This window comes from Leptodactylus fuscus, chromosome 1, assembly GCF_031893055.1.
Source record: "Leptodactylus fuscus isolate aLepFus1 chromosome 1, aLepFus1.hap2, whole genome shotgun sequence".
NCBI lineage: Eukaryota > Metazoa > Chordata > Amphibia > Anura > Leptodactylidae > Leptodactylus > Leptodactylus fuscus.
The window spans coordinates 171,825,834-171,839,873 of record NC_134265.1 but is presented as its reverse complement, the minus strand read 5'-3'; the positions used below and the strand labels follow the sequence as shown (position 1 = coordinate 171,839,873).

At 43.6% G+C, this 14,040-nt stretch overlaps 1 protein-coding gene across 1 annotated transcript; it reads left to right on the top strand.

Moving 5' to 3' along the window:
* Window positions 1–647: 647 nt before the first annotated feature.
* LOC142194565 (beta-1,4-galactosyltransferase galt-1-like) lies at window positions 648–1,907 on the top strand. Its single transcript, XM_075263780.1, has one exon. The coding sequence runs from the start codon at window positions 648–650 to the stop codon at window positions 1,905–1,907; it is 1,260 nt and encodes a 419-aa protein (XP_075119881.1).
* The last annotated feature ends 12,133 nt before the right edge of the window (window positions 1,908–14,040 follow it).

Genomic DNA, 14,040 nt, shown 5'->3' with positions numbered 1-14,040 from the left:
TGTGTTTCCCCCCCCCCCCCCCATGTGGAATTCAGCCTGGCTGAATATAGGGTATCTGTGGTGCTCTTATTAACCCCTTCCTGACAGAAGAGGAGCACTGCAGATGCCCTATATTCAGTAGACCGGGCACTGTCAGACACAGGGATACCTAATGTGTATGTGTTTCACAGTCATTTTCCACTTTTGTATGTATTCTAGGGAAAGGAGGGATTTAGAACTTTTATTTATTTCATTTTTTTATTACATTTTTTTAAAGCTTCTTTTTTTCACTATTTTTTATGGGAGATTTTATACATTACTATTGCGGCTGATCATAGACACCCCCCCCCCCCTCCAAAAGAGAAAAAAAACTTTTTTTTGCTTGACTCGAGTATAAGCCGAGGGGGGCTTTTTCAGCACAAAACCTGTGCTTAAAAGTTCGGCTTATACTCTAGTATTAATGTTTTAATTAGCTTTTATGAATGTTTTGGGGGTCAGTGTGAAAAATTAAACACTTTAACCCTAACCCATCTATCTGAAGGACTAGGTTAATGTATTGGCTTCTGGTGACATACTACCTGTAAAGTATAAGATATGTTTAATGTACTTTTATTTCTTTATACTTACAGTATTTTTTTCTTTTCACAGAATGTTCCCACGATGAAAACATGTCCTTCTCGTTAAAGCGTACATTCTTTTCATGCAATTTATTTGTGTTGATTTTCATCTTCCTGTTTTATCTACTACAACCTCAGGATTCTTCAATAAACTCTGTTCCTGATATTGCGACTGGCCCCTTTACAGTATTAGAGGACAACAAAACCTTAATAATCTCTCTATATCATGATCCCAGAGAATCCAATGTAATAAGACTACTTGCCATAGTCCATAAAACAGTAAAAAACATTTACTGCTTGTTCCACTGTAAGCAAAATGAATATTTAAGAGTTAAAGCCAAAATCGATATTGTTAGGGACAACTTCGGATTCCCTTATGAGACAGCAAATCTCCTATGTGAAATCCCAAGTGAATGTGATTATGTCTCCATGTCTGTCCAGGAAAACAGCTCAAAAGATGTAAGAAAAGTTCCAGTATTTAAGATCACAAAAAATCCTATAGGGACATTTCCTGCCAATTTTACTGTATGCATCTCTGCTTTTTATGGACAATATAACAATGTTTTGCAAGTGATTCAGACTATTGAAATGTATAAGTTACTAGGAGCTTCTAAAGTCACCATCTACAACAACAGCTGCCATGACAATGTGGACAAGGTTTTGAGACACTACATTCAAGAAGGTGTCGTAGATGTAATCCCTTGGCCAATAGACAAATTTCTGAGAACTTCGAGAAAATGGAAATATGTTCAGGGACTTGACAGTGACATTGGCTACTATGGACAAATTGCGTCTTTGAACGATTGCGTTTACAGAAATATGTATAAAACTAAGTTTCTTCTGCTAAATGACATTGATGAGATTATTCTTCCAGTAAAACATTGGGACTGGACATCTTTAATGGAGAGTCTCCAAAAACGATATCCAAATACAAGTGTCTTTCGTTTTGAAAACCACGCTTTTCCGTCATCCGTTAATGCAACTGGATCCAATTTATGGGATCATATACCTGGGATTAATATTCTTCAATATCCTTACAGAGAACCTAGTGATAGCATGTCTATCAAGCCGCGAAAAATGATTATAAATCCACGAAAAGTCATGCAAACATTAATCCACGCAATTAGAAAGGCTGAAGGAGATTCTACAGATGTTTCCAGTCAAGACGCTATTCTATTTCACTGTAAGAACAAAAGAAACATGACGATCCCAGAGAAAGACTTGATCAAGGATGACATCCTTTTAAGATACAATATGTCCTTAGTGCCCAATGTTGATAAAGTTGTAAAAAAACTTTTTCACCATCACTAATTCAGGTATATGGGAATGTGCGTAGACTCAACTGCACCAACCACTTGTATATTAGGACTTATTGTTAAAAAATATGGAACTATGGCAAACTATCGTTCCATCAGCTACTATATATATAAGTATCTTGATGTCATGGCCTGTCAGTAAAATATGGACATATGCGTAAAAAGGGCATGATAAATGTTTTAGAAATTGAAACTGCTTTATGTAAAACGGGTTATATTAAAAGTTTAATAGTTTTATAAAATTAGAAATATTATCAGAGTTTCAGTTTTCCCAACTTTGCTTGCGTGATTTGCCCCAGAGACAATGGGGCTGATGACAATGAGCCTCGCACTGCGGATTCTGCCACTGAATCAGCTGCACAATCCACTGCAAAAATGGAGCAGGACATTTCAACCTGCCCTACCTCCCACTGAAAAAATAGAAGGTAGATTCTGTCAGGAATTGGCAGCTGATTTTGAGGTGAAATTAGCTGTAAATTCAGTTGCGTGACAGACCCTTATCTTCCAGGAGCAGATGCTGTGATAAATCTGGCATTTTAAGACTGTCTAGTCTAACTCTGCACTGTGTAACTTTTAGGCTAAAGCCCCTACATAGCAAGTCGCAACCAAAAAATGCTGTGGAAAAAAATGCAATGCGTTTCCTTCACGGTCTTTTCCACAGCATTTTTTTCGCCAGTGTTTCCATAGGTATAATTGACGTGCTTCAATTTACAAAAATGCAACAGTTATTGAAATTGCAGCATCCACTTTGCAGGTACTGTAATATGTAACGTTTTTTGCTGTAGCAACACTGCGTTTCCGCGGTGTCGGGCTGTGGCCTAAAACAGGATAAATTTTAATGGAAAATAAAGGCTTAGTTCACATGTGAATACCATGTGGCGTAATTTGGACCTTGAGGCGTTTTTTGGAGAGTTTTTTGAAGCGATTTTTCTTCTATTGACTTCCTGCGGCGGAATCCACCTCAATAATGGTCATGGCGCTTCTTTTTTCTCAGCACAACAGAACCGATGTCTTATTTCCTTATTTTCTTTAAGAAATAACTTTTATTTCCAAATATTAAAACATCCAAAATGCCTTTGGTATAGCAACAGACACAAAACAAAAATAAGTGGTAAACACAGACACAGAAAAAAAACTTACGGCATATGTGTGTACGGCATTAGGAGCTAGCCTATGCATTTCGGGACGCCTGTCCCTTACTCATCGCCAAGTTATTTTTTAAAGAAAATAAGGAAATAAGACATCGGTTCTGTTGTGCTGAAAAAGTTTTTTATTGTGATTCTGTATCGTGTACCTTAACCGGAGGAAGTTTTTTTCGGGCACACAGAACCGTAAGTGAGTACAATGAGAGAAGATGCATTGAGCTGTGGACTCTTGTTTTGTGCTTCTTTTTTCTGCTAGCGGAAAAATGAACGCTAGTGGTCTCCATAGACCACCATTGTGAGGGGGCGGATTATGATGTGGATTCCGCGCTATAATCCGCCCCTCTGTGCCCGTGTGAACGGGCCCAAAGAGTTCATTATGACCTTGGACTTTTAATTGGAGTGATTGTTTCTTGCATGAGTTGCATTTTGCAATGTTACCATTTTGGCACATACAAGTTATTTATTGAAATTCATAGTTGGCAACATCCTTGAAGGGTTACATTGTTAGTTACACCTTTAGGCTAGTGCCCCAAGCTGCGTTTTACATTACCTGCAAAGTGAATGAGATTCTGGCTAATCCCGTCCATTGCAGAAAAAAATCCTCAGCAGAAATGCTGTGATTCCAAAAACACAAGCGTTTTTGTAAATCGTAGCATGTCAGTAGGAGCAGAAAGTCCCCAGAGGAAAACTATGTGGACTTTCTGTGAAAAGTGCTGAGAAAAAAAAAATGTTTTCACTGTTGTCTTTCCCGCAGCATTTTCTGGCTGCAGCTTGCGACATGGGGCCTTAGCCACAGGTTCCCGATTTTGCTGCAGCTTTTTGAGCTAAAGCCAAGAGTGGCTACAAAAGGAATGGGAAATATATAGGAAGTCCTTAGGGTAAATTCACACGTAGTTTCCGGTCCAAAACCCGCTACGGATTATGAATGGGACTAGTCCGGAGGAGGGAATGTCTTCAGGCCGAATAGCGAGGTGACTTGGCCTGAAGAATGAGCACCTTGCATCTTTTTTCCTGGAGCCAGAAGAAAGGGCTCCCGGAAAAAAATCTTGAGCGGCTCCCATTGATTTCAATGGGAGCTGTCTTTTTGGTCAGGATTTTGAGGCGGATACGGCCTCAAAATCCTGACCAAAAAACTCTGTGTGAACTTACCTTTATACTTCTACCTTCTGCTCAATCCACAATTGGCTTTGGCTCAAAACAAAATGATGCAGCAATATCTGCAAATCTATAAATATCCCCCCCCCAAAAAAAACCAAAACAAACCAAACAATGTTTTCACAATGTGGGTCTTAGGGAGCGTTCACACTACCATCTGTGTCCGACAGGTAGTGTCTAGAGTTGAGCGAGTACTGTTCGGATCAGCGATCCGAACAGCACGCGCGCATTGAAATGAATGGAAGCACCTGCTGCTTCCGGTTTGACGGCAGCCGGCCGCTTAACCCGCCGCGTGCCGGCTGCGTGCATTGATTTCAATGCGTGCGTGCTGTTCGGATCGGCTGATCCGAACAGTACTCGCTCAACTCTAGTGTCCGCTCCTAGTGTCCGCCCAAAATCTGGCACGGACAGTAGGAGCGGACACTAGCTGTGTCCGTGACACCTGTCATTTAAATGGGCATCGGGTGCGTTCTTTTGCACTCCGTGCCCTTCCTTAACTGTCCGCATGTAAAGATGTCCGACTTCTCAAGTGGACAGAAAAACCCGACATGTAGGGTTTTTCTGTCCGCTTGAAAAGTCGGACATCTTTACATGCGGACAGTGAAGGAAGGGCACGGAGTGCACAAGAATCTGTCTGTGCCAGATTTTGAGCGGACACTACCTGTCGGACACAGACGGTAGTGTGAACGCCCCCTTACCCTTATGGTTTTAGGTCTGTCTGCATTTTATATATGAAATGCCGTTGTCATTGCTTTTTGTGCTGGATTCCGTATGGCTTTTATAAACCATATTGAAAACCAGTGCATTACCAATTATTCAAGCTAAAATGTTAAAATAACAGAAGTGTTGGACATAAACATCCTAAACTATTCTGTTTTAATCATTACTTTATATCAAGGCATAACCTTGAAAACCCAGTCCAGGTCAGTGTCAACACTAGGCAAACCTGAGCAAGTGCTGGGGCCCTGAGGATGAGTTAAGCTCCTGCTTCACCACTGTACAGTATTTAACTCGCCTACATCGTCCAGACGCAGATTAGTTAATACCAGGACATACCTCCCATCGACCGGGACAGCACCCGAAATTCGGGATGGGATTCTGGCTAATCCCATCCACACATTGCAGCAAACAAATCTGCAGTAAAAAAGCAAAAATGCAAGCGCATTTGAGAACCGTGGAATGTCAATTATACCTAAAGAAACCCTGGCATTTTCCATATACGTATAATAGGTGCCGAGGGTCTACAAAGGATAACTCTGAGAATGAAAAATGCTGCAGAAAAAAATAAGATGCATTTCCGTCGCAGTCTTTTCCACAGCATCTGGTCTTAAAGGGGTTGTTTCATGTGTATGTGAATTTTTTTGCATAGCCAAACTAGTTGCTTGTCCCTTTTAAAAATCAGGTGCACAAGTGACAAGGCCTATAATCTGTATCTTATATACATATAAAATTATCAAATAGGACAGCTGTACTAGGACTAAAGACTGTCATGTCACCCGCTGACTGATATACCAGGACTACATACTGTCACATTAGCCACTTACTGCCAGATTCACCTCTGCTCTCATAATATAATCCACAAATAGCAGCTTTTCCTGTATGATGTTCCCCTCATAGCACTAAACACTTCACAATTATCAGTTTCCTCCATTCCCCATAATTTATTTGCAGATGCTCCCCTCATAATTCCAGCCAGCAATTAACCTCTTCCTGCCTTGCACAGTAATAGGACGCTGCAGTAACCGGGTGTTCCTCGGAGCCATGTACTATTAACTGCTGAGTGCTGGAGCCTTACAATGACATACACTGCACCTCTGCAGGTTCCTGGCTGGACAATAGTCCTGGAATGACAGGAGACTGATGCAGACGAAGTGCATTATACAGGATGTGGTGGTGGGAGCTGCAGTATCACATGACCCTTTGTGACTGGCCATTTTCAGGCTACCAAAGGTTGGTGTTTCACAATGAACAGGTACTGTGCAATGTAAATAGCAAAAGAGTTTTGGCGCCTGCAAAAGAACCACAGTATCTCATACTTCCCAAGTGTCCCGTGGCCCCTGTCCCGTGGTCCCGCACAGCTCCCTACATGTCCCTTTAATGTTTTACTGAACAATCATTCCTCTAGTCACCACTTGCTCTTATAACAGATAAAAGGCTCTGGTGATTGGAGGAACGCTTCACTATGGTTCAAGGACCTTGTGTGACATCACACGGTCACGTGACTAGCTGGGCGTGTCAGTGTCCGTGCAGTGAAGAGATGTAGAGATGCGTGTAAGGTACTGAGAAGGGAGGGGGGGTTGTGAGATGCAGGATGGAGAGAGAGAGAGTGTGAGTGTGTCTGTCTGTCTGTGTTTGTCATTATACTGGGGGCAGAGATGGAGGGGGGACATGAAACTGGGGGCAGATGAAAGGGGATATGAAACTGAGGGAGAAATGGAGGGGGGGAGATGAAACCGGGGCAGAGATGGAGGAGGGGACATGAAATGGGGAAGATGAAGGGGGCACTTAAACTGGGAGACATTAAACTGGGGACAACTGAAGTGGCATTAAACCATGGAAGTTGCTGGAGGGGGATCTGTCTGCCTCTAGTTGCACCCAGTGTAATGTCCCCCTCCAGCTATACCTACGGTTTAATGTCTGCTTCTAGCTGCCCGAGTTTAATGTCCCCCTCTAGTTGCCCCCCATTTAATGTCCCCCTCCAGCTGCCCAAGTTTCATGTTTAAACTGGGGCACCAGGAGAGGGACTTAATATTGTGGGGCAGTTGGAAGGGAACATTAGAATGTGGGGGGTATATAATGTATGGGTGACTGTAGGAGAATTATACTGTGTGGGGGCATATGAAAAATGAATGAGAATGGTAGGAGTCAACATAAAAGCGGGCGGAGCTAAATTTGCAGCAGCACGCTAAGCGCCACACATTTTGTCCCTCTTTCAAAAGTTGGGAGGTATGGTATCTTCAAACAGTTGATTAGCAGGGGCCTCGGATATAAGACCACCACTGATCTCTTATTTCCAGTATTGTTTACATACCAGGCGCAGTGCTTCCCATTCACCATATTCATGATAACTGCAGTTGTGGGTACTAAAGTTGTATGCGTTTCAAGTATCTGAGATACCTCTGCAGGACCCATTACCATCACTATCACGAATTCGCTGTAGAGGTTGTGGGGACCCTGGACAAAATTTTGCACCCACAATTCTTTAGCTACATGATTGCAGAGATAGCACAGCAAACTAACAAACAGCCAGCATTTAGAGGGATTCTACCATTAAAACCTCTCCTGCATTGAACTACAAGAGCAAGAGCGGCCTCCCAAAAATGGCCGCCGACCAGCATGCACATTCGGCTCTACTAGTGTCTCACTGGCAGAGCCAACTGCGCAGGCGTCGGAGGTGACGCAGGAGGTAGATGACAGAGAAGGGGAGGATCCAGCCAAAGATAGAGGCGTCGCAGGATCGTGTTCTCGAGCAGCAGTGGGGACGCCCTCATCGCATTTTCAGCGCTAGGGCCCGCCCCCATCACTGCCAGAGAATAAATTTACATACCGGTAAAAATCGGTATTTCTAAGGAACGGTGCGGCAGAGATCACATCTAAAGGTAAGAGACAAATAGCCTTTCTAAAGGCTATTCCGACGTCTTATCCACAAAAAAAGAGGTTTTAATGGTAGCATCCCTTTAACATTTTCTGGTTTGCTACTGGGAATATAGGAAGTATTTATAGTAATGCCTCTGCTGCCACCAAGTGGAAAACAGGGGTTATTGCACTACTCCAAGAAGTAGAAGTCATATTGGCAGATCTGATTTTAATAAGTAACTTTAACTGCATTCCGAACCATTCATTGCATGATAGGGAGACATGTAAGGCACCATGCAGTAAATGCACAGCTTGGTGAGAGTGTCAAATCAGGAGCATCAGCAGAGGTTATCAGCAGTGACATAGCACTCGCAGCAGAAACCAAACACCATTCCACGTGACGTAACATTGGATCCAGGAGAGGTAACAGTGTTTATTATGTTTCCTCACCTCCCTCGGGGCTTTGATTATTATACTTGGGGGTCTGGAAAGACCCCCGAATATAATAATAGTAGTAGTTATTGGGGATAGCAGGCCCAGGCCTGCTCACCGCCGCTTCTGCTCCCCTCTTCTGCGTCCTATAGCAGAAGTAAAAGTGGGGGGCAGCCATGAGCAGGCCCATGGAGGTAGAGAAATAGGCCGCTACCTGCTGGGTATACTCCAGCAGGTAGTGGCCTATTATACAGGAACAAAAAAGTATCTTTACTTACCTACCTTTCGATCCCTTGATGGAGTCCTGCAACACCACTGCTGCCGCCTCCTCTTCTTAGCTCGGCCACACATAAGACCTCAGCATCTCAGTGCTGGAGGCATGATGACGTCTTATCATACGCTGAGATGCAGAGGTCTAAGCTCGCCCAGGACAGGGCTGCTCAGATCAGTTTTCAGAGCGACTTGTCTTGGGCTAGTTTAGAAAAAAAAAAAAAGTAAGTAAATAAATAAATAAATAAATAAATAAAATGGTGAAACTGCCACCCCTTCTGAAAGTGACCCCTGAGGTGACCGCCTCACATCGCCTCGTTGCCGCTGCCCTGTTGGTAATTAAAGGTGGTTTTACTCTCCCCGATCAGTTGCTTCACAGATAAGCAATGTCACAATCATCAATGACATAGTATAGCTCAGTCCCATTCAACTGACGCTATACAATGTAAGATGCTGTGCTTGGTAAGCAGTGAATCACTCCAAGTGCTGCAGCCACTCCAGTTCATCATGGGAAATCTAGATGTCAGGCCCCACCAATCTGATACTAAAAGCAGGCAGCAAGTTACAGAGCAGAAGGAGGTGAGCAGATTAATTTATAGTTTTATATGATCTGTCCAAACCTACTTTGGAGGCTCCATTAGAAGCCAAAAATTAAAAATGGCTGCGTTCTGTGATGGTTAAAGACATTTTGACCAGTTGAAAGACCTTGAGAGGAATGCACCACTGAAATGAGAGAGGTAAGATAGTTGTTTCAAGGAACTTCCCTCCATTAAGGCCATTGAGACCTAGGTGTTAGGCCGATTGCAAGCGATTGTGCTGCAACCGACCGGCCTTGAATTAAAAGCACAGGCTGCATACGGGGTCTTTCATTAAATGAATTGGTGCCACAGAAGCACTGGCAAAATAGGACAGGTATAGTTGTTCTATCTGATGAGCCTGATCTGTTGGCCCACACGGGAATGCAAAATCACGGTCATGTGTACGGGTCCTTAAAATAATGGGTCATTGTGCTATTCATGAAATACATGGAGAACACACTGACCCACACTACGGTCGTCTGCAAAGGGGCCTAAGGCTGCTGTCACATGGTAGTGTTTGGTCAGTGATTTTGATTAGAGATGAGCGAACAGTGTTCTATCGAACACATGTTCGATCGGATATCAGGGTGTTTGCCATGTTCGAATCGAATCGAACACCACGTGGTAAAGTGCGCCAAAATTCGATTCCCCTCCCACCTTCCCTGGCGCCTTTTTTGCACCAATAACAGCGCAGGGGAGGTGGGACAGGAACTACGACACCGGGGGCATTGAAAAAAATTGGAAAAAGTCATTGGCTGCTGAAAACATGTGACCTCCATTTTAGACGAATAGTGGATTTCAAATCCGGGTCATATGAGAATGTGAACTTTGTGACTATGAGACAGGGATAGCTGTACAGGCAGGGATAGCTAGGGATAACCTTTATTTAGGGGGGAATGTTATTAAAAATAACTTTTTGGGGCTCTATCGGGTGTGTAATTGTGATTTTTGTGAGATAAACTTTTTCCCATAGGGATGCATTGGCCAGCGCTGATTGGCCGAATTCCGTACTTTGGCCAATCAGCGCTGGCTCTGCTGGAGGAGGCGGAGTCTAAGATCGCTCCACACCAGTCTCCATTCAGGTCCGACCTTAGACTCCGCCTCCTCCGGCAGAGCCAGCGCTGATTGGCCGAAGGCTGGCCAATGCATTCCTATGCGAATGCAGAGACTTAGCAGTGCTGAGCCAGTTCTGCTCAACTACACATCTGATGCACACTCGGCACTGCTACATCAGATGTAGCAATCTGATGTAGCAGAGCCGAGGGTGCACTAGAACCCCTGTGCAAACTCAGTTCACGCTAATAGAATGCATTGGCCAGCGCTGATTGGCCAATGCATTCTATTAGCCCGATGAAGTAGAGCTGAATGTGTGTGCTAAGCACACACATTCAGCTCTACTTCATCGAGCTAATAGAATGCATTGGCCAGCGCTGATTGGCCAGAGTACGGAACTCGACCAATCAGCGCTGGCTCTGCTGGAGGAGGCGGAGTCTAAGATCGCTCCACACCAGTCTCCATTCTGGTCCAACCTTAGACTCCGCCTCCTCCAGCAGAGCCAGCGCTGATTGGCCGAATTCCCTACTCTGGCCAATCAGTGCTGGCCAATGCATTCTATTGGCGTGATGAAGCAGTGCTGAATGTGTGTGTTTAGCTCAACTACACCGGTGGAGTAGTTGAGCTAAGCACACAGATTCAGCTCTGCTTCAATCAGCGCTGGCCAATGTATTCTATTAGCTTGATGAAGCAGAGTGTGCACAAGGGTTCAAGCACACCCTCAGCTCTGATGTAGCAGAGCCGAGGGTGCACAAGGGTTCAAGTGCACTCTCGGCTCTGCTACATCAGAGCCGAGGGTGCGCTTGAACCCTTGTGCACACTCTGCTTCATCAAGCTAATAGAATACATTGGCCAGCACTGATTGAAGCAGAGCTGAATCTGTGTGCTTAGCTCAACTACTCCACCGGTGTAGTTGAGCTAAACACACACATTCAGCACTGCTTCATCACGCCAATAGAATTCATTGGCCAGCACTGATTGGCCAGAGTACGGAATTCGGCCAATCAGCGCTGGCTCTGCTGGAGGAGGCGGAGTCTAAGGTTGGACCAGAATAGAGACTGGTGTGGAGCGATCTTAGACTCCGCCTCCTCCAGCAGAGCCAGCGCTGATTGGTCGAGTTCCGTACTCTGGCCAATCAGCGCTGGCCAATGCATTCTATTAGCCCGATGAAGTAGAGCTGAATGTGTGTGCTTAGCACACACATTCAGCTCTACTTCATCGGGCTAATAGAATGCATTGGCCAATCAGCGCTGGCCAATGCATTCTATTAGCGTGAACTGAGTTTGCACAGGGGTTCTAGTGCACCCTCGGCTCTGCTACATCAGATTGCTACATCTGATGTAGCAGTGCCGAGTGTGCATCAGATGTGTAGTTGAGCAGAACTGGCTCAGCACTGCTAAGTCTCTGCATTCGCATAGGAATGCATTGGCCAGCCTTCGGCCAATCAGCGCTGGCTCTGCCGGAGGAGGCGGAGTCTAAGGTCGGACCTGAATGGAGACTGGTGTGGAGCGATCTTAGACTCCGCCTCCTCCAGCAGAGCCAGCGCTGATTGGTCGAGTTCCGTATTCTGGCCAATCAGCACTGGCCAATGCATTTCTATGGGGAAAAGTTAGCTTGCGAAAATCGCAAACTGACAGGGATTTCCATGAAATAAAGTGACTTTTATGCCCCCAGACATGCTTCCCCTGCTGTCCCAGTGTCATTCCAGGGTGTTGGTATCATTTCCTGGGGTGTCATAGTGGACTTGGTGACCCTCCAGACACGGATTTGGGTTTCCCCCTTAACGAGTATATGTTCCCCATAGACTATAATGGGGTTCGAAACCCATTCGAACACTCGAACAGTGAGCGGCTGTTCGAATCGAATTTCGAACCTCGAACATTTTAGTGTTCGCTCATCTCTAATTTTGATCCGTAATTATGAGTCAAAATTAGGAGAGAAGACTACACAGAGATCAGGTATAATAGAAATATTTGTACCTCTTCTGTGTTTTTAACCCATCACTAGTTTTGGCATACAATTACTGATGAAAATCACTGACCAAATGGTGAGCAGTGGTTTCCACTTTGTCCCTACTGAAAATGAAATTTCAGGCTTTATTTATATGTTCAATTATTTGGTTGCAGTTTTTTAAGTACTACCTTTATAGAGTCTCGCTCCAAGCATGGTTTTGGCTTTAAAACTGCAGCTAAACCCTGAACATGGACATGACATCAGGAACATTTTGTTTTGCTTCCTTTTTTGATGTGATGCATTATAATGTACAAGGTGTGCACGTCCTCTTAAGGCCACCAAAGATTATTCCGGGTGTCTGCTCAATGGGTGCTGCTATACTTAATTTACTGCTCCAAACTGACTTTTTCTACTGGTTTTGAACAAATTAAAAAATGCAGTTGTGTCCTTCTAATAATCTTTGCAAGCCTGTATAATACAAAACAAGGTACATGATGGACAGTTGAGACACAGTCATTCTAAATACTTGGCGACTACAGGTACTTATTGCAGCAGGCGTGTCTGCTTTATATCACTCCTGAAGCTGATCTTAAGGATGTTGTATACTACACCTAAAGTGCAGTGAAAAGATGTGCCAGGAGCTCTGCTATAATCCAAGTTTCTGAAGTGTTCTAGTGGCACCAATGACCAGAACAGGCTGCACTCACAGGAGACAGTTATTATAACACAGAGGGCACACAACCTCCAATTCTATCTAGTCCTGCTATTATTCAATAGAAAATGCTAGAACTATGTCCTCCATAATTTGAATTAAAAGGGTATTCACAACTTTTCATGTGATAACATATTGCTAGGATATCAGTCACCAAGTTACTTGAGTATCATCTGACTGTACAAAAACTGATACCATCACAACAAAGTGAGAAACAGCAAAATAGGCAACTTAATTTCTACAAATATAATACTTTATTTCTACAAAAAATTCATAGAAATTTGTATAAAGACATATAACAGCTAAACAGACATGGTTAGCACTGTACAGAAACACAATCGACACAGAATGTAAATAGAGAAGTACCCGGTATATATATATATATATATATACCGTACCAAAGACTCTCTGCCCACATTCCAGACTTCATATCTGCAGACAAGAAGAGGAAACTCTACATCCTACTGGGAGAAGAAGAGGCCACTGTAGAGATCGCTGCCCAATACGTGTCTAGATGTCACCAAACAAGAGGAAGATGAGACTCCACGGACTGTTATACCCCAAACCACCCACCCCACCCCACCTCCCCATATAGCGGTCACCAACTAAGAGAAAGATGAGACTCTACGGACTGTTATACCCCAAACCTCCTGCCCCACCCCACCTCCCCATATAGCGGTCACCAACTAGGAGGAAGTTGAGACTCCATGGACTGTTATACCCCAAATCAGCCCCCCCCCCACCCCCTTACCCCATACTCTCACCCTCGACTCCAACTCCCTCCCCCCCACACTTTACTAGCTTTGGCAATGCCAAATATCCATTTGGACGTGCCAATAAAGCCTATTTGATTTGATATATATATCTATACCGGGTACTTATCTATTCACATTCTGTATATATATATATATATATATATATATATATATATATATACTGTATATATATATATATATATATATATATATACAGTCCTATGAAAAAGTTTGGGCACCCCTATTAATCTTAATCATTTTTAGTTCTAAATATTTTGGTGTTTGCAGCAGCCATGTCAGTTTGATATATCTAATAACTGACGGACACAGTAATATTTCAGGATTGAAATGAAGTTTATTGTACTAACAGAAAATGTGCAATATGCATTAAACTAAAATTTGACCGGTGCAAAAGTATGGGCACCTCAACAGAAAAGTGACATTAATATTTAGTAGATCCTCCTTTTGCAAAGATAACAGCCTCTAGTCGCTTCCTGTA

Bases quoted from the DNA above. Each gene is read 5' to 3' on its own strand.
- LOC142194565 (XM_075263780.1), top strand. From the start codon at position 648: ATGTCCTTCTCGTTAAAGCGTACATTCTTTTCATGCAATTTATTTGTG.